At 54.0% G+C, this 21,665-nt stretch overlaps 1 protein-coding gene across 1 annotated transcript in view; it reads left to right on the forward strand.

The window, feature by feature from the left end:
* Window positions 1-1,305: 1,305 nt before the first annotated feature.
* Window positions 1,306-21,665, forward strand: part of LOC144943569 (neurexophilin-2-like) — a 20,595-nt gene continuing 235 nt past the window's right edge. Inside the window, exons 1-2 of the mRNA XM_078871171.1 lie at window positions 1,306-1,365; window positions 20,852-21,665. The exon at window positions 20,852-21,665 is cut by the window's right edge and continues 235 nt beyond it. Coding sequence (XP_078727297.1) covers window positions 1,306-1,365; window positions 20,852-21,665 — 874 coding nt within the window. The remainder of the gene's footprint in view (window positions 1,366-20,851) is intronic.

Here is a 21,665-nt window from a genome sequence, read left to right on the forward strand (position 1 = left end):
CGATTACAAAGGACACGGACATGGACCGACAGAATTAAGAACTAAAAGCTTTTAGCAGATACAAGGACAGCCATCTAGAGAAGAGACACCGGGTAGAGAGACACCGGTAGAGAGACACTGGGTAGAGAGACACTGGTAGATAGACACTGGGTAGTGAGACACTGGGTAGTGAGACACTGGGTAGAAAGACACCGGGTAGAGAGACACTGGGTAGTGAGACACTGGGCAGTGAGTCACTGGGTAGTGAGACACTGGGTAGTGAGACACTGGGTAGTGAGACACTGGGTAGAGACACTCCGGGTAGAGAGACACCGGTAGAGAGACACCGGTAGAGAGACACTGGTTAGAGAGACACTGTGTAGAGAGACACCGGCTAGAGAGACACTGTGTAGAGAGACATCGGGTAGTGAGACACTGGGTAGTGAGACACTGGGTAGTGAGACATCGGCTAGAGAGACACTGGCTAGAGAGACACCGATAGAGAGACACTGGGTAGAGAGACACTGAGTAGAGAGACACCGGCTAGAGAGACACTGGCTAGAGAGACACCGATAGAGAGACACTGGGTAGAGAGACACCGAGTAGAGAGACACTGTGTAGAGAGACACCGGGTAGTGAGACACTGGGTAGTGAGACACTGGGTAGAGAGACACTGGGTAGTGAGACACCGGGTAGAGAGACACTGGGTAGAGAGACACCGGTAGAGAGACACTGGGTAGTTAGACACCGGTAGAGAGACACTGGGAAGAGAGACACCGGGTAGAGAGACACCGGCTAGAGAGACACCCGTAGAAAGACACTGGGTAGAGAGACACCAGTAGAGAGACACCGATAGAGACACCGATAGAGAGACACTGGGTAATGAGACACTGGTGGTGAGACACTGGGTAGTGAGACACTGGCTAGAGAGACACCCGTAGAGAGACACCGCTGGTGAGACACTGGGTAGTGAGACACTGGTGGTGAGACACCGGCTAGAGAGACACCGAGTAGAGAGACACCGGCTAGAGAGACAGAGGCACGCACAGCTGCATTGCCCGAGGCGCCTTGCACGGTGGGCAGAGGAGCCGAGCGCGTTGTAGCGGTGCCAGGCCGCCCTGTGGCGATGGGTGCCGCATGGCTGATCGGGAGGGCGCCGCAACTCGCCATGAAGTAAAATCAGCGCAGTCCGCACCGTCCCAGCGCGCACGTCAATCCCGGAGGAAGGGGCCCTCGACCCTGCCGGCCCTCTGGCCCCACAGTGGGGGGTGGGGGGGGGGTGGGGAGAGGGGGTCTCTCGCCACGACTCCACGCGGCGCCAGCACCATGCGCGACCAGAGGCTCAGGTGGAGAAGCCTCGTCCTGGTGTGTCGCGCCTTCTGCCTGGTGAGTCGCGCGAAGCGAACACGCCGCAGTGCCAGCGGTGTCGTCGTCGGTGGCCGTGAGCGGGGGTCGAACCGCGACGCGACCGCTGCCCACACAGACACACACAGAGACACACACAAAGATAAAGATCCCCCGTATAGCCTTAACAGACTGTAGGGGCAAGTGCTGTTAGCGAGCACCTATGAAGGCCGGAACGGTACACGAGGGGGTGGGTGGCCAGCACCACGCCCGACCGCCTTTGTCTCCCCAGTGGCGATGTTTACACACCGCACCAAGTACTCATTTCAGGCTGAGTCGACCTAGGGGAGGGCCAGGACCGGTTCAGATAATCGTCACTGGTGTTGGTCGTGAGCGGGAATCGAACCCGGGTCGCAGGTTCATAGCGCAGCGCGCTAACCGCTACACTCCCGCTCCCCACTACACAAACACACAGACACACAAACACAGTCGTGGTGGGCCGTGGTGGCCGCGAATCGAACTCGGGTCGCCAGGTTCGTCGCGCAGTGCGCTCACCACTCGTACACACGACAGAGATTCCCCCGTGATGGCTTCACAGACAGCTGGGGCAAGTGCTGTTTGCGAGCACCTATGAAGGCCGGCACGGCACACGAGGGGGTGGGTGGTGGGTGGCCAGCAACCGCGATGAGTTTATGAATTGAATTAGAAGTGGAACGGCGGGAAGGAGACACCAGCACCAGTTACTCATTTGAGGCTGAGTCGACCTAGAGGGGAGGCCCAGGACCAGTTCAAATGATCGTCGCTGGTGTCGGTGGCCGTGAGCGGGGATCGAACTCGGATCGCGGGTTCGTGGTGGAGTGCGCGAACCGCGACGCGACCGCTCCCCACACACACATACACACACACACAGACACACACAGACACACACAGGCACACACACACATAGACGCGTAGAGTAGCGGTGCGCGCTCATGGGAACCCGAAACAGAAATTATTCTGGGGGAGTAAGGGGGGCGAGAGGAGGAGGCTGTCCATTTACGAGCTCGAAGTGGAGATGACAGAGGAGATACAGACAAGAGAGACAGAGAGCGAGCGAGCGATGTAGCGAGATGAGAGAAACGTGGGCAAAAAGAGAGACGTAGTGAGATGAGAGGAGATAGAGATGAGAGAGAAATGTGGCGACACGAGAGAGAGGGGGGGGAGGGGTGTTGCTGCCCCTCCCCCCATCCCACTTCCATTTAAATTCATAAACTCGTCGCGGAGATGACCGAGGCGTGTACAGACCAAGATACACGATCACACGGAGCGCGATGTGAAGGAAGAGATGCACATGGTTGTCCAGATGTCTTGTGACGCTCATTTAATGATCTAAAACGCAATAATATTTTTCCTTTAAAGTAAGGGTTATTTAAAACGGAAACTAATTGGCAAAGTAAACTAAAAAAAATTCGGGAGTAAATTAATTGGGGGGGGGGAGGCACAAGACATTGGGACCGCCCTGTACATAAGAGATAGGGAGGACGGGGGTGTTAGCGGCAGAGACGCGTGGTGAGATGGGAGAGAAGTCGACACGAGACAGACGCGCGTGGTGGATGAGAGAAAAGGAGCGAGCTGGTGCAGAGTGCAGTGAGGTGAGAGGGCGATCAGATGAAGATGTGGTGGGTGCTGGCTGTGAGATGTGGTGCATCTTCACGTACTCAGCGGATATTGGTGTAAAGGCTGTACGTTACCGGGAAATCCTGGCTACTTAAGCTTCGTGGGCCCTAAAGCTTTGGCTTATTTTTTTAGTTCAATGTTTATTTTATTCATTCATTTTATTGTAGTGTTTGTAAAATTGTATGTCAATAGGAGCGCGGTACACAGCGCAACAATCGCGATGTGGGGTGGGGGGGTGCACAGATGCTCCACGTACAGAAGCCCCCAAACTCTGCCCTCCTGGGTTTAGAGGAGGAGGGGGAGAGACATGAGACTCACTGCCCCAGCCAGCTGCTGGGGCATGCGAGCCGGAGCGTGAGAGTTGTATAAGGGAAGCGGGGGGGGAGATGAGGGAGGAAAAATCAAAGTGATGATGGGGTAGAGGGGACGGGGAGAGGGGGCGTTGGGGAACTTTTTCTCATTCCTAAAATCAGAACCTTTGAATCTATTTTTATTATTTTATTTTACCAGGTAAGGTCCGCTGAGGTCTTCTTCACAAGCGACCTGGCCACAATTTATGGCTCAACGAAGTGGCTTATCACGTGGAAATGTATATCAGTCGCCAAATACTCTAATCGCGTGATGTTGATTCCAAATGTGGAGGGGAAAACCGGGGGACCCGGAAAAAAATCCACGCGACCACGGGGAGAGACACGCAGACTCCAAATATACAGCAGGCGTCAGGGTCGGGGTCGAACCCACGACCTCCTGTATACCAGGCGAGGGAGTTAACATCTCATAGCCACTGTGATGATGATGATGAGAGAGAAAGAGACACGCAAACTCCAAATATACAGCAAGCGTCAGGGCCAAAATCGAACCCACGACCTCCTGTACACCAGGCGAGGGAGTTAACATCTCATAGCCACTGTGATGATGATGATGAGAGAGAAAGAGACACGCAAACTCAAAATATACAGCAGCAGGCGTCAGGGTCGAAATCGAACCCACGACCTCCTGTATACCAGGCGAGGGAGTTAACATCTCTCCACGGCGGGGGTGGGGGGTGTGGAATTCTATGAGCTATGAAGCACTTCCTCACAGACGCATGAACGCGTAGGGCGTAGAGTCTCCACCAAGCACCAGTTCGCCCAGCGGCCTAGAGCCGATATCTCACTCGTCCGTCCCACCCCTGAGTTGGCAGAACGTGAGCGAATGTAATTGCTTGCTGCGGCCAAGAGCAGCAAGCGAATCGCTTGCGATAACCATTTAAATGAATGCGGTTATAAAGTAATTAACTCGTATTGACCATGTAAACAAATCGGTGCTAGTAAATGTAGCCACCTTCAGTTGTATCAATTGCTGCTCTGGCCCATGGTCTACAAAGCTCTGTACAGTACTTTGTAGCGTATCGCGCCTGTGCTGCTGTACAGTTCTCCAATGCGCTTTCGGGTTGCACCACGTGTTGTTCGGAGGGATGTCCGACGTTTCGCTCCACGTGCTGGGAAAGCTTCTTCGGGAGAGTCGATTCGGTTCACGAAAGAAGCACACGGTTCGTGAAGAAGCTCCCAGCCAGCACGTGGAACGAAACGTCGGACATCATGGCGAACAACCCTCGGTGCAACCCGCACTGCATGTGTAGGCATTGAGACATGCATGCTTGGAATTACTCAACTATACAACTATTTTTTTTATTTTACCAGCTAAGGCACACTGAGCCATGTAGTTCTTTTTCAGAAGCGACCTGGCCACAAATGATAGCTCAACGAAGTGGCTTATCACGTGGAAATGAATAGCAGCCAAATACCCTGAACGCGTGTTTCTAAATGTGGAAGCAAAAACCGGAGGACCAGGAGAAAAACCCATGCGACCACGGGCAGAGAGACACCACAAACTCCACATATACAGCAGCAGGCGTCAGGGTCGGGATCGAATCCACGACCTCCTGTATACCAGGCGAGGTAGTTAACATCCCCTAGCCACCGTGGCGCATTACACTGAGAGACAGCAAGAGGGACACGTGGATAAGAGTGTACTCACACATAGTAGTAGGTGTTTACCCTTTCAACTGGTACAAAAACTGACACCTTTATACAAGGCATCATGTTTGCAATAACCACAACACAAGTAGTCAAAATGCAAACAAAAAGAAACAACTCTGATAATGATATGCACTGTCCATCATCATCAGAGTTGTTTCTTTTTGTTTGCATTTTGACTACTTGTGTTGTGGTTATTGCAAACATGATGCCTTGTATAAAGGTGTCAGTTTTTGTACCAGTTGAAAGGGTAAACACCTACTACTATATTTTGCCACTGGTAAAGGAGATGTCTCAGTGTACACACGCAGTTATGGACATCGCTCTCACTGTGCGTAAAAGTGGCCTTGCACAGGATAGGTCGCAGGAAGGGACGACTGCCGATGGTCAAGACTAACGAATGAGCGGCAGCCAACGAATGGAACGCGTTCGTAGAGAGGACGCCCCTCGGGGAGATGGAGCGATGAAATCAGTCCGTGCGCAGGTTGCAAGGTGCATTGCCATATCGCAGGGCCGCGTGAAAGGTGGCGACGACCTGAGGAGGCCTTCATCCAGCAGTAGATTGACCATGGGGGGGGAGGGGTCAATCTATTGTTGACAATAAATGACCTTAATTCGACAAATCCATCTCGTTGCTGCAATGTGCATTGCCCGGGGGGCGTTGGGTCTCCACAGTTGTTAGCGCACTCACTGCGCTACAAACCACCTGAGTTCGATTCCCGACCACGGCTAAGCACATGGATATCTGGCGCTTCGAGAACGTGTCCTGGGACTCATTTAGATCGGCTCAGCGTAAAAACACCAGCACTTGGGAGACATGGGGGACCGCGCGACGTGCTGAGCACACGGCCTTCTGAGAGGCGCCTCGTCAGCGGAAGCGACACTTGCCCCAGCGGTCGACACGCCTACACGGGACGCCTTTGTCTTTGTTGCGTAAGAGCTCGGAGATAGAAGGAATGATTAATTTTCGGAGCTTATTTATTTATTTATTTCAAGAGTGCTTAGCGAGCAATTGTTTTGCATATTACGGCGATTTTGGTTGTTGTTGTTGTTTTGTAAGCTGGCGAGGGACGTGGTTAACCCTTACTTCGCCAAAGGGAGGAGGATGGGGGGTGAAGCTGCCCACAATGGCAGTGTTGACGGTGAGTAGCGCACTGGACGTGGAACCCAGAGGTCACCCGTGCTATTCGATCTCCGGGCGCGGCAATTTCTAAAATTTCCACCCCGCTCCCCCCCCCCCCACTCTCCGCCACTGTTGCTCACCCAGCAGTAGAAATGGTTTCGCCAAAGTCGATGGGCAAGTATTGTTAGGTGTTTTCGGTAAAGTCACGTAGGTAAAAAATAAAAATAAAATTAATAAAAGTAAAATAAAAATACAATAAAAATCACGACGTTTCGGAGGCAACACAAGCTTCCGTCTTCAGGTGGAACCGTCACAGCACGATTGCTGTATCGATTTTAATTTTAAATTTTTACCTACGTGACTTTACCGAAAAAAACCTAAGAATATGAATCCTTGCAGTCACGAAAGCTTCAAATCTAGAATCGATGGGCAAGGTCACGTGTGTGGCAACAACAACACTAATAATACAATAAAATGCCAAATTCATAATTACTTACCCACCTTTGTCAACCCACCCCGCCCTCTTTAAAAGCCGTCTGGCTACCGTGGAAGAGTAGGCCAAATGCCCTCTTGAATGGCTCGAGTGGAGGCCCGTCCGCCGGCAGTGGAGTGCCCAAGAAGTGTGCAGGGGCTGCCCCTTTACTAACGGGAGATCCCGGCAGTACGTGTGGAACAGCATCAACATTTAGCATCGCAAACATGTATTTAATAATTTACGATTACTGAATTTATGGATACATCGAGATATCTGCATAGTGCAGTGCACAGGCAACTGCACAGTCTCCCACCCACATATGGGCCTACTTAACTCTACATACATGTGTGCATAGGAAGGGTGGGAAGCGGTAGTGTAGCGGTTAGCGGTTAGCGCTCCGCACTACGTAGCCGGCGACCCGAGTTCGACCAAAAAATAGCGGATAATTTTTTAACCGACCCTGGGCTTCTCCTAGGTCGACTCAGCCTTAAATTGGTACCTGATGTGCTGTGTAAACATCGCTACTCAGGAGACAAACGCGGCCGGGGATGATGCTGACCACCCACCCCCTCGCTAACAGCACTTGCCCCTACAGTGTGTTACAGGCTACACGTGGGGGGTCATTGTCTTGTCGTTTGATCTATGTTTGTGGGAGCACTCACAGAGACGAAGCGTTGACAATTGACGGAGCAATGGGCTTGGGCAGGACGCCTGCCTCGGTGGGATGACAGCCGATGGCCAAGACTGGCGACGGAATGGAGGTGAAAGGAGGGGAATGCGCCCAAAGCGAACGAGCAAAGCGGAAAGGGAGCGGTGAGGTCGGCTCACTGCTCACCAGGAGTGGTGAGCAGTGAGGTCGGGTCACCATTCACCGCTCACCATTTACCGCTCACCACTCACCAGGAGTGGTGAGCGGTGAGCAGTGAGGTCGGGTCACCATTCACCGCTCACCATTCACCGCTCACCACTCACCAGGAGTGGTGAGCGGTGAGCAGTGAGGTCGGGTCACCATTCACCGCTCACCATTCACCGCTCACCACTCACCAGGAGTGGTGAGCGGTGAGCAGTGAGGTCGGGTCACCATTCACCGCTCACCATTCACCAGGAGTGGTGAGCGGTGAGCGGTCAGGTCGGGTCACAGCTCACCATTCACCGCTCACCACTCACCAGGAGTGGTGAGCGGTGAGCGGTCAGGTCGGGTCACAGCTCACCATTCACCGCTCACCACTCACCACTCACCGCTCACCATTCACCATGAGTGGTGAGTGGTGAGCGGTGAGGTTGGGTCACGGCTCACCATTCACCGCTCACCACTCATCACTAACCGCTCACCATTCACCAGGAGTGGTGAGCGGTGAGTGGTGAGGTCGGGTCACCGCTCACCATTCACCGCTCACCACTCACCGCTCACCACTCACCACTCACAGCTCACCATTCACCAGGAGTGGTGAGTGGTGAGCAGTGAGGTCCGGTCACCCCTCACCACTCACCAGGAGTGGTGAGCTGGATTCTGTTGGTATCGCAAGACCCTGACGGATGGCGAAGACGTGGGGGAGGCCATCATCCAGCAGTGAATAGACAACGGCTGATGACCACACACACACACACGCCAATCTACACACACACACGCCAATCTACACACACATGCCAATCTACACACAGCATTCTGGACACACATAATGGATAGCCACCTTAATACGCTGTGTGGTTTCTACACGGCGAGAGAGAGCCCAAAGAGATCGCAACGGCGCTGGAAGGCAAATATGAACGATATCTCGTGGTGATTTAATTTATATTTAACAAACACAAATATCCCCCGCATAGCCTATTGACAGACTTTTGCGGCAAGTGCTGTTAGCAAGCACCAATATAGGCCGGCACGGCACACGAGGCCTGAACCACCCACGGCCGCCTTTGTCTCCCCAGTGGGATAGACAAGCGCCACTGTTGTTAGCAGCGCGCGCTGTAACCGCTCCACCATCGCTCGCCCCACAAAGACGGAGACACACGCAGCACACCCGACCCGCCCATTGCCAGCAACGTATCTTCTCCGCATCTATAATTAATATATATCTCTCTCTCCGTCGGCATCTTGAACACGGCAAGCGAAAGTCTAATGAGACATCTTCCTGGCAAACTCCCCCCGCACCGACTCGCCCCCCCCCGCCTCCCCCCCCCCCAGTCTCCCCCCCCTCCGCCCCCCCCGCCTCCCCCCCCCCGTCTCCCCCCCCGCCTCCCCCCCGCCCCCCCGTCTCACCCCTCTGCCGCCCCCCCCCCCCGCTTCCCCCCCACCTCCCCCCCCCCGCCTCCCCCCCCGCCTCCCCCCCCGCCTCCCCCCGCCTCCCCCCCGCCTCCCCTCCCCGTCTCCCCCCGTCTCCCCCCCCGCCTCCCCCCCCCGCCTCCCCCCCCGCCTCCCCCCGCCTCCCCCCCGCCTCCCCTCCCCGTCTCCCCCCGTCTCCCCCCACCTCCCCCCGCCCCCCCCCACACGCGTCTCGAGGGCCCCCCTATCACGTGGCTATAAATAACGCTGCCGGGTGCCGCACGCGCTCGCACGTGCGGCACCGGAACCCGTCAGCCCGGACCGCCCGCAGCGCCTCGGCTCGGCTCGGCGAGCGAACGCCCCTCCGGGCGTCTTCGCTCCGGTCGTAAGACACTCCGGAAGATAGGACGCACTCTCACGAGGCCTGCGCCGTGTGTCAATAAAGATGAGCACACATACAACAACAACAACCGCCATTCGCCACTAAGTGGCGGTGACGCCACCACGACGCTTGTGCCAGGCTATGTGCACCTTAAGGCCACGTGAAGTGTCGAACGCCCGCTGGCAGGTCACGGGGCAGACCCAGGTGCCACGGGTCGACTGACCGAGATGACCGAGATGGCTGGCTGATGCACCACCTGTGCCCCCTACTGTACCAACTTGCTGTGCTTTAGCCACCCGGCGCTCCGCTCGTTGTTGTGAGCGTCACTCCTCCGCCCTCCATTGTTGTTGGAGGGCGACTGCCTCCAACTGCTCAGTAACGTCCTTCACGAGCCTCCTCCACAGAGGCCGATCTTGACACCGCTGGTACCAGTCATCGGCAAGTCCACTCAGCTCCACGTCCTCCTGTACCGCATCACTCAATCTCTTCTCTAGCCCGTGCCGCGCCCGTTTAGCCCCCTCGATCCGGCCGAACAAAAGCTGTTTAGGCATGCGGTGGCTGGGCATGCGGGCTACATGACCCAGCCAACGCAGCCTTGCCTGCCGGAGGAGCTCACCGATGGGACTTTGCCCAGATCTTTCAAGGATGTGTGAGCTCCTCACACAATCCAGCCTGGTTAAACCCAGGATGGATCGTAGGCAGGTCAGCCTAAATGTTTCCAACCGGCAAAGATGCTCCATTAGGGGGGTCCACGTTTCGCAAGCGTAGAGAAGGAAGGGAATGACTGTGGCCGAGAAGACCTGAAGCTTCGTGCGGAGCGACAGACCAGGTAGCTTCCACACAGCGTTACGCAACCGATGAAAAGATATTGTCGCTCGACTGATTTGGAGTGAGACCTCTGTTGTTAAACTGGAGCCGATCATAAGCACACTGCCCAGGTATGGGAAACTCTCCACTCTCTCCACTACTGCCCCATCACCGATGTTTTTTACACAGCGTACCAGCTGAAGCTGAGTCGAGCTAAAGGAGGCCCAGGACCGGTTCAGCAAATCATCGCTGGTGTTGGTGGTGGCCGTGAGCGGGAATCGACCTGGGGTGCGTGTGTGTGTATCTGCATGTGTGTATCTACGTGTGTATCTACGTGTGTGTGTGTATATCTACGTGTGTGTGAAATACACTATGAGTGTGTGTGTTTGTTTATCAGTACAGATATATATATTTGTGTAGTTATGGGCATGTCTCGTGCTGGTCACCCATCACCTCGTGTGCCGCTCCCTCCTTCATCGGCGCACTCGCCCCAACAGTCCGTGCTGGCCACCCCATAACAGCACTTGCCCCAACAGCGTGTGAAGGCTATATGGGGATCTTTGTATTTATGCGCGCCCATGTGTCTATGCGTGTGATTGTGCGCACGTGCGATTTAGATCAGGTGTGTATATTTGTTTCGTGTGTGTACGTGTGTAAATGAGCACACATTATGTATGCCGTTGTGTGTAAGTGTGTATGAGCGTGCAAATGAGTGCAGCAGCGTGGTTGAACGCGTGCACGTGTGTGGACATGAGTGACTGTGTGTGGAGTGACTGTGTGTGTGTGTGACTGTGTGTGTGACTGTGTGAATGACTGTGTGTGAGTGGCTGTGAGTGAGTGACTGTGTGTGAGTGACTGTGAGTGACTGTGTGTGTGAGTGACTGTGTGAGTGACTGTGTGTGAGTGACTGTGTGTGAGTGGCTGTGTGTGGAGTGACTGTGTGTGAGTGGCTGTGTGAGTGACTGTGTGTGAGTGACTGTGTGTGTGAGTGACTGTGTGTGAGTGACTGTGTGAGTAGCTGTATGAGTGAGTGACTGTGTGTGAGTGACTGTGTGTGAGTGACTGTGTGTGAGTGACTGTGTGTGGAGTGACTGTGTGTAAGTGGCTGTGTGTGGAGTGACTGTGTGTGGAGTGGCTGTGTGAGTGAGTGGCTGTGTGAGTAGCTGTGTGAGTGAGTGACTGTGTGAGGAGTGGCTTTGTGAGGAGTGACTGTGTGTGGAGTGGCTGTGTGAGTGAGTGGCTGTGTGAGTAGCTGTGTGAGCGAGTGGCTGTGTGTGTGTGTGACTGTGTGTGAGAGACTGTGTGTGAGTGACTGTGTGTGAGTGACTGTGTGTGAGTGACTGTGTGTGAGTGGCTGTGTGAGGAGTGACTGTGTGTGGAGTGGCTGTGTGAGCGAGTGGCTGTGTGAGTAGCTGTGTGAGTGAGTGACTGTGTGTGAGTGACTGTGTGTGAGTGGCTGTGTGAGGAGTGACTGTGTGTGGAGTGGCTGTGTGAGCGAGTGGCTGTGTGAGTAGCTGTGTGAGTGAGTGACTGTGTGTGAGTGACTGTGTGTAGAGTGACTGTGTGTGGAGTGACTGTGTGTGAGTGGCTGTGTGTGAGTGACTTTGTGTGAGTGACTGTGTGTGAGTGGCTGTGTGAGGAGTGACTGTGTGTGGAGTGGCTGTGTGAGTGAGTGGCTGTGTGAGTAGCTGTGTGAGTGAGTGGCTGTGTGTGTGTGTGACTGTGTGTGAGAGACTGTATGTGAGTGACTGTGTGTGGAGTGACTGTGTGTGGAGTGGCTGTGTGAGTGAGTGGCTGTGTGAGTAGCTGTGTGAGTGAGTGGCTGTGTGTGTGTGTGACTGTGTGTGAGAGACTGTATGTGAGTGACTGTGTGTGGAGTGACTGTGTGTGGAGTGGCTGTGTGAGTGAGTGGCTATGTGAGTAGCTGTGTGAGTGAGTAGCTGTGTGTGTGTGTGACTGTGTGTGAGGAGCGGTGGCGGCGTGGTTAGCGCGCTGCGCTACGAACCCCATTCCGCCCGGGTTCGATTCGCCGCTCACGATCAACGTCGGTGACGAATATCTGAACCGGTCGATTCTGGCCCTCCTCTACGTCAACTCGACCTTAAACGAGTACCTGGTTCGGTGTGTGTAAACGTCGGTATTGGGGAGACAAAGACGGCCGGGCTGTGATGTTGACCACCCCCCCCCCCCCCTCTGGTGCGCGTTTACCGGTGCCGGCTGATCGCGGCACTTGCCCCAACAGTCTGTTTCAAGTCCGCTCGAGGCTTTACGGGGGATCTTTGTCTGTGTGCGGCTGTGTCTGGGGGCGGTTTCTGTGCGGGAAGTTTCCTTTCAGCTCCCGCGCCTCGTTCGGAGCGCGCAGGGCGAGAAACTCTCACGAGGTGCGAGGTCACGGCAAAGTCACGGCGCGCCTCAATGCGTTTACCGAACAGACGACGATGGTGAAGACCACGGCCTCACCTTGCGTCGCAAAGCCATCGAGACTGGGCATTGAGTCAAGTGCTGTTAAGACGACGCCTATTAATAGGGCTGTCACGGTACACCATGGAGGGGGGGGGGGCGGGTGGCCGTGATGTGTACACGCCGCACAGAGTTACCCGCTTAAGGACGCATCGACTTAGGAGCGAGAGGGCTCAGCACCGCTTGAGATATTATTTCGGGGTTGGCGTTGTTGGTGGTCGTGAGCGGGAATCGAACTCGTCGCGTCGCCGGGTTCGTAGCGCGGTGCGCTGACCACCGCATCGCCGCCCCACGCGGTGCTGAGATCTACACACCCGAGAGGGACGGGCACCGGACTAGGAAGAGGGGGCTGGGTGGAGTAGAGGGGGAGGGGGATGGAACGGACAAGAGGGGCCCGAATCTCACCCCTTGCACCGTGGGCCATGCCAACTACGCTGCGCCAACGGTGGAACTCCAGAAATCAGGTTCAGTCCGCGAGCAGCCTCTCACCCCGACGATTGTCAGATCCACGCTTGAGTAAGAGCAGCATCCCGCATGTGTAATCCGCTGGGTGCCCACACCTCATGCACATCTCCCCCGCCTCACGTCCCGTGCCTTTGCGCAAAATCCCAATCCGCCTCTTGTTCACCCGGCGGTATTCGAGTGTGGGTACGCCCACCTCTCAAAAACCGATCGGGCAGCGTGGAAGAGTTGAAGGCCAAATGCCCTCTCTGGAGAGAGGCTCTCTCGAGCTGCCTCGAGTCGTGGGGTCCCCTTCCACCAGCAGTGGCGTTAGCAGGGCATTGCAGAGCTGCGCCTTGGCTGTTTTTGTTTGTTTTTGTAACCATCTTGGGTAGAGAGTGACGGAGTGTAAGACACCCGCTTCATGCCGCGTGCCAGTTAGGATTCTCCCCACCGCCAATGAGAAGCTTTCAAACAACCGGATGATACTCCATCTCACGTATAACAGAATGTATGTTTGCTGAACTTATGCAGTGCCTTATGTAGCGCAACCGCACTCATCGGAGGTGCGGGGGAAGGACAACAATCTAGACGCAATAAGCGGTTCTAAAGAAAACGAGTTTTCACTATTGATGTAAAAGTGCTTAGCTCCGGCGGCTTCCTAATATCTGAAGGAAGAGCGTTCCAGACGGCCGCAGAAGCGCAGCTCACATAGCATTGGCGAAGGCAAGTCTGACTGCTGATGAGACGCTGAATGACGAAACCGGTCCAGAGTGTGTCTGTACGACACCAAGGCTGTTGTAGAAAGTTACACTCACAAAATCCCGTGTGGCGAGATGGAATTTGTAAAAAAATAAAAATTTCATGTTAAGAGACAAATTATGTGAAGGAGGCGTTATATATAAAATTCGGCAAATCAACTCCCTGTAAAAGTTGAGGTGTAGTTATTTTCCACATCCCGACTCTGAAGGCACACAAGTTAAGTGAGTTATATTATGATATTATTACTCCACGAATTCCTCGTTTAACGCGGTAGATGCGTCGCCTAAAAGTGCCGCGTTAAAACGCGTTAAGCGAGGCATTACTGAGTCACTAAATCTCCAGTTCCACTGTAAAAAATCAACCTGCGGTCGTCCCATGGCGGAACAACGAACTCAGATGAGGGCACGTCGCCACGTGCCGTATCATTCCGCGCATTCTATAGTTCCGTTCGACTGCTCAGCTCAAGAAAGTAGTTCGTCGTCGACCGCTCAGAAACCGCGTTATAACGGACGCGTTCCGCGTTAGAACAACGGGCGCGTTCCGAGTTGGGTGAATGTTGTTCCCTCGCCGAAGAGAAGAACCGCGCTAGAGCGGCAGCGCGCCCTGTGGTCACGCGTTACGCGACGGCTACGCGTGCACGCGTGGCAAGCCCTGGGTCGTGTCCCCTTCATCCGGGCCTCTTCACCAACTCGCAACAGATCTGGCGTCTCTGTCGCACGTTCGCGTCGTCATCTCTCGAACTCGTCGTCAGAATACGTTGAAACGATTTAATTCTTATCAGGACTCAACGGTGTAAAGAGCAGTCTCCATCACTTACATATCCTCTCTCTCTCTCTCGCCTCACTATTGAAGGGCAATTGCCCGACGCGTCGTCTGGATATATATTGATTTTGAAGCGGTGTTATTGACCGATGTTTTGAGCGTTTCATCTCTCTCAGACGATCTTCGAATGTGCACCCCGGATTCAATTGCTGGCTTTTCGTTGTTTTGTCTCGAACAAATTCTGATTTGGTATGCGATTTGCGTCAAAAACATGTTCCCCTTTTTCGATTTAAAGCTTTCGTGACTGCAGGGATTCATATTCTTGGTTCTTTCGGTAAAGTCACGTAGAAGGGAAATAATAAAATAATACAAATAAAACAATTAAATTCTCACGACGTTTCGTGAAACGTCGTGAGAATTTTATTGTGAAACGTCGTGAGAATTTTATATTTTTATTCATATTTTTTTAGTATTTCCCTTCTACGTGACTTTACCGAAAGAACCAATAATATGTTCCCCTTTGTTTACGTTTTGTTTTGTACATCCCTGCGTCAGTCCACCGTCAAAACCGATGCCTGCCCGCGCTGATTGTTATAGTCATGCCCATTTTTTGTGAACCATACTTCACTTCTCTGGTCAGTCCGGTTTGGTGAAGTAAGCTCACAGGAGACCAGTTCAAATATTGCTCGCCGCTGACGTTCAGCCGTGTCCGGGAATTAAACTTGTGTTCTCCTGGTTCGGAGCACGGGAGTTTGTTTAACCGTGGTGACGTATGGCACGCCACGTGTACGACCATCAGCAGTAGGCGTACGATCACATCATCCTCAATGCGACAGACCTCCTGCACATCTCGGAAGCTAAGCAGGACTGAGCATGGTCACTACCTGGATGGGTGACCACCAGTGCATACTAGCAGGTGTTGTAGGGATTGTGTTGCACGGGCCGCGAGGTGCGGTTCACAGACAGACAGAGAGGACCCACTCGCTGGACTATGTGTATTGAATTAATCTGTGCGGAGCTATGAGGGGTGAACGCTTCGTATGTGCTGGTTCTAATACGGGGTTCTGCGGAATTTCTCCTTGCCCACAAAACGCACGATTGCAATTGGCCAAACGTGCCAGGGCAGGACCCTCCTGCAACGAGTGTCTCCAGACGCATGTTGTTAACACTGTGTTTTAACAATAAAACAGGGTTTTTTTTAAATAAGATGTTTCTTAGATTTGGGCGCTGACAGGGAGGTGTCAATAAGAATGACAGTCTCGTGTGTTTGTCACGCGACCGGAATTGCGTCCGTGTTCACGCCAGAGTCGGGTTTCACTCCCAACCAGGGGAGGGTCAGTCGGTGATTTTTTCTTAAACAAAGACAAAGATCCCCCGCATAGCCTTTACTGGACTGTCGGGGCGTCTTTGAAGGCCGAAACGGCGCACGAGGGAGTGGTTAGGCCAGTACCACGCCCGGCCGCCTTTTGTCTCCCAAGAGGCAATGTTTACACACCGCATCACGTACTCAAATGATACTCTTTTTAACAGATACAAACCCACAGTTGTGTGCAAACAATGTAAAGTCAACAATATTTTAAACGCACGTTTTAGCTAATAATAGTGTAGAGTACAGCGCCTTTGTCAATCCGCTGCGGGATGATGACCTTCCTCCGACGCCGCGTCCCTCACTCGCATGGAGTTGTCTGACCGTGCGTCACCACGCCGAGAAGCGTTCCGAGATCTGATGAGATCGAGCGCGTTCCGGCCTAATCAGCAGTAGACATTTGTAGGAGGCAATCGACGTCCAAACGCAATCAAGCGCAACTCTTAACCAGGAGAAACCCCAGCGAGCATTGGAGTGGAATGAAACTCGGCGTTGTTTCGTCGCACGCGAGATGTCGGGAGACGGACAGGGCCCGGAGAACACCGCACGCGGCACGCGGGGGGAGCGCCACAGGCTTCACAAAGACAAAAGTTCCCCACCCCATAGCCTGAACAGACTGACGGGACAAGTGCTGTTAGCGAGTAGCACCACACAAGGGGGTGGGTGTCCAGCATCACGCCCGCCCGCCTTTGTCTTCCCAGTGGCGATGCCTACACACCGCACCAGGTACTACTAATTCGAGGCCGAGTCGACTTAGGGGAGGCCCAGCACCGGTTCCGATAATCGTCACCTGATTGCTGGCCATGAGCGGGAATCGAACTCGGGTCGCCAAGTTCGTAGCGTAGCGCAGCGCGCTAACCGCTGTACTAACACACACGTGGTCTACACGCACACACGTGTCTCCACGTCACAAGACCCCCCCCCCCCTCCCTACGGAACGTCACAAGACCCCCCCCCCTCCCTACGGAACGTCACAAGACCCCCCACCCTCCCTACGGTCGTCACATTCTGATTGAATGCGCACGATCTCGTGAGACCTTGCAAGCTAAGCAGGGGGTCGAACGTAGCCTGGTGAGTTCCACACTCGGACGGGTGACCACCCAGAAACACGGGGAACTGCATTGCGTCCTGGAGGAATCCGATGAGCTATGAAGCTCTTCGCAGATGTCGAGTGGGAGCGGGTCAACAAGGGCTGACCAGGTATGTCGTGGGCGTCGATGGCTGCAAGAGGTTGTGGCCAGCAGATGTCAGTGTCGAGTGTCACCCTCCTCCGTGTGTAACGCGTGGCGAGTGTTCTCTCTGACACTCGGAGGCGATGCTAAACAGTTGCCGTGTGAAGGTGATCACGGCCGCGTGTTGTTCGGCGCGATGTCCAACGTTTCGCTCCGCGGTGCCGGAAGCTTCTTCAGGGGCAATTCTCTACGAGTTCTGAATTTCGCTTTTTCGCTTTGGAGGAACCCGTTAGAGGACCCGGAGAGAACCCCACCACGCTCGGAGCTGCGATCTCCTGCGGCCTCTCACCTCGCAGCAGCACGCTGGCATCTCGCAAGCGATGGGTGGTGGTGGCGGTGGTGGCGGTGCTGATGGTCACACATCCAATTAGTCCGAGCCAGGGTCGAAACTGCTTCTGCTTAGCTTCCTAGATCCGACGAGACGGCGCGCACACAGGGCAACATTCGCAATCGCGTTTCAATGCGGTACAAACTGTGCCATGGAGCAATTAGATACGTGAGACCTATCCACCCATCGACCATGGTCAAGTCAGGCCTCCTCAAAGCGATGAAATCTCTCACGAGAATGCCATGGGACAGTCCAGCTCGCGCCTGCGCAGGAGACGATGTTATTGTTCCATAGCCTCGGCGTGGGAACATTCAGACGGGCTCCATTCAGTGGCAAGCACTCCGTCAGTATGCTTGACATCGGCCATCATCATCGTCATCATCTGGGTGTCGTTGATCTCACTTTTACGTCCGTGGATTTGCACCTCGTGACTGTGACGCGTATTCATTGTTGTCTGACGCGCGTAGCGGCGGCGGTACCAACATCGCCGTCATCATCATCGTCAACATCATCATCAGCAGCATCAACATCATCAGCTTCATCATAAGCAGCATCATCAACATCATCATCAGCAAAACCATCATCATCAGCATAATCATAATCAGCAGCATAATAATCATCACCATCATCAGCATCGTCAGCATCAACATCACAATCGACATTACCGTCACCATTAGTGCAATAAAATCGGTCAAAATGTAATGGCTCAAATGGGTATTAAGGAGGCACTCATCAATCTCGATGGCTCTGATCCAGCTCTGTGAACTCCACATTCCAACGGCAGGCACCAGGTCATCCCCACTAATGCCACGACACAGTAGATTGCAAACTCGCTTCTTTAGAACTAATTGCGTGTGCTTATACTATTTTTTTTTTCGGTAAAGTCACGTAGGTAAAAAAATAAAATAAATGAAAACAACTAAATTAAATCACGACGTTTCGGGCGCAACACAAACGCTTAAGTGTGAGACACAACCACTTGGATGTGTGTCTCACACTTAAGCGGTTGTGCTTTGGCTACGTTGTCCCCACCTGAAGAAGGACGCTTGTGTTGCGCCCGAAACGTCGTGATTTTATTTAGTTCTTTTTCATTTATTTTATTTTATTTTTTTACCGACGTGACTTTACCGAAAAAAACCCCCAAAGAGTATGAATCCTTGCAGTCACGAAAGCTTCGAATCTAGAATGTGTATGCTTAGTTTGCTGCCCCCTTACCCGCACGTCCGATTAGCACGGTTGGCTACGTACGGCGTGAAAGAAGTTCAACACACAGTAACGTACAGAAATACGTCAATCATCCCGTCTCGCGCCCAAGCTCGCGGATTTCTCTTCACAATTCCGTTTCGTGACATTCTCCGTCCGTCTCGAGACGCATCGCGACCAATCCGCAGGGAGATGATCGCCACGAGAGTGACCACGGACGGCGCCGTCCTCCACATTTTGATGCGGGGTTTGTTTTTTGTGTTTTTTTTTTCGTGTCTTTGTCGGGGGCAATGTCGGCAGTTGAATACGGCTACACAGCAGGCGCGGTTAACGCGGGGACCGCGTGTTGTTGAACTCGCTTGTGGACACAGACGCGTGCGTCGAGGGTGGTTGTGTGCGGTGCGGGGGTTGAGTGCGGTGCGTCCGAACCTCTGCTGTCGCCGTTCTCAAACTTTGATTGGTCCACGGACCACTCAGCAAATGCAAACATCATCACTTAATAATTCAAATTACCGATTTTTTTTTTTTTAACGCAGCTATAAGGGTTATTTTTTTATGGGGGTTGAGGGAGGGGTGCATTTAAATCTGAGGGTTAGAGTAGTTTAATCAGGGAAGTTTACCTAACTTCATTTTTTTGTTTGTTATTATACGTCACGAGTCAAATAGACGTCGCCATCACAGCCCTCGCCGCCTCGTCACGAACTGCCGCGGACCACTCGCCGTGCCGGTGCCGGGGACTGCACTCTGAGAACCGCTGCACTCACTGAAGCGGAGGCTCCCTTCGCGGACTGGGCTGCCCGGCTTGTTGTTGTTGTCGTTGTTGTCGTTGTTGTTGTTGTTGTTGCGACGTCGTTGGTGACAGACCGTTGCCGTGTTTACCCGGGGCTCAGGGAAGACGTCAATGGGCACTGCACCATACCCCCCACCGCCTACCCCATTACGCAGCTTCTCATATTTGTGGGAATTCATTGAGCTTTCATCTTCATTAATTCCCGTGGGTGTATTTGTTTGTTCTGTGTAAAAATGTGTTTTAAGAGCCAACGTAAGCCGAGGTGAACTAACGAAAGTCATTATTTACGGAGGGGGGGGGTTAGAAGGCCCGCAGTTTCAGTCACTCACTCTGCCCTTCCTGCCCTGGGGAAGGGCCGTTGCGTGAAACGTCAGCCTACTTGCATATTTACCCAAAAAAACTCGGTCAGTAAATTGTCTTCGTCAGCTGCGCAAGATGTAAGAAAATCACTTACCGCATTGGTCACGGGCATCGTCGTATAACAAAAACAAACATCTACGTTTCGAGATATAGTGCCCTTCTTTGCGCTGAAAAAGGGTCCTCTCCCGAACCGTTGCGCTATACTCTAGCTGCTTTATGTCGCAACGAGCTGCTGGTCGTGGAGTTGGCGCAGCGGTTGGCGATGAGCGTGACGATCCGAACACGATAGCCGCTCACGTCTAACATCAGTGGCGAGCGGTATCTGAACCGATACTGCCCCCAACACTCGCCCGGCATGGTGAAGTGTGCCTCAACAAACCTTCAAGGCCTGGGGAGATCTTACATCTAGCAGTGGATTGGCAAAGGGCTCTGACTTTCAGCGCGGTGTCAAATGACGAATGTGGTGTATTGTTATTATTATTTTCACCTGTGCAGCTTGCGTACAAACGTATCCCACGTAGGTAAGTCCTCGCTTAACGAGTGTTCGCACAACGCGTTTTCGCTAGAACGCGGTTCTTCCATTTGTCAACACTTTCCGCAAAACGTGCACCGCTAGAACGCGGAACGTGCATCGTTATAACGCGGCTTGTGAGCGGTCGACGACGAACTACTTTCTTGAGTTGCGGTGCTAAGCGGTACAGTGATACAGTACGCAGAATGATACAGTAACGCGGCAGCGTACCCTCATCACTCACTCGTGGGTTTACTCCAGGCGCTGCGTGAGCCTCCCACGTGTAAATATCCATTCATTGTTCTCAAGCCTTAATGAGACTTTCATCCAGAACTTTTGATAGCGCCTTTACACATCGAGGACCGCAGAACTTGGACGGAAATGTGGCAATGGCTCGCTGCCTGGCTACTGCCTTCCCTATTGTCCCGCGGTTATTCTTCACGCCTCCGAGTCTCCATCTCTACGAGAGCGAGCGGGTTACTGTGTAGCGCCGCCGCGCGAAAGGTTGACACGATCATCATCATGACGACGGCGGCGATGCCTGCGTCTCTCTTAACGCGTGTCTCCGCATCTGCCGTGTGCGCTCGCGCAGGTGAGATGCGCCAGCAGGGACCTGGGACGCATCGAGCCACCCCGAGTCCCACTCATCGCGTCGCCCTTCGAGGCCGGCAAAGGTCTCGTCTTGGCCGACGCGGCCGGGAGAGCCGAGCAGCCACAGCTGTCCACCGCCACCACCACCACCACCGCTCACTGCCGGCCGGTGGAGCGACGTCCGCCTGCGCTGGAACCGGCACCGTCGTGGCTCCAGGAGGCGCTTAGGTGGGGGGGTTCCGTGCCTGCCGCGGGCCGGCCACGACCTCGGAGCAAGCGGAGGCCCGCGGTGAAGACGGGCAAAGTGAAGAAGATGTTCGGCTGGGGGGACTTCCACTCGAACATCAAGACGGTGAAGCTGAACCTGCTCATCACGGGCAAGGTGGTGGACCACGGCAACGGGACGTTCAGCGTCTTCTTCCGGCAGAATTCCACGGGTCAGGGCAACGTGTCCGTGGTGCTCGTGCCACCGGGCACGGCCGTGACCTTCGAGTCTCCGTCGCCAAACAACGCGTCCGACGTGAAGAATCTCGCCCCGCCTCCGTCATCCACCACGACCGCCTCCTCCTCATCCTCCTCCTCGACCTCGGCATCCACGGCATTCAATTGCCGCGTGGAGTACGAGAAGGTGGAGCACGCCAAGAAGACGTCGCTCTGCAGTCACGACCCGTCCAAGATCTGCTACCAGGAGCAGACGCAGAGTCACGTGTCGTGGCTCTGCTCGCGCCCCTTCAAGATCATCTGCATCTACATCGCGTTCGCCAGCGCGGACTACAGGCTCGTGCAGAAGGTGTGCCCGGACTACAACTACCACA

This window comes from Lampetra fluviatilis, chromosome 31 (genome assembly GCF_964198595.1).
Source record: "Lampetra fluviatilis chromosome 31, kcLamFluv1.1, whole genome shotgun sequence".
Classification (NCBI taxonomy): Eukaryota; Metazoa; Chordata; class Hyperoartia; order Petromyzontiformes; family Petromyzontidae; genus Lampetra; species Lampetra fluviatilis.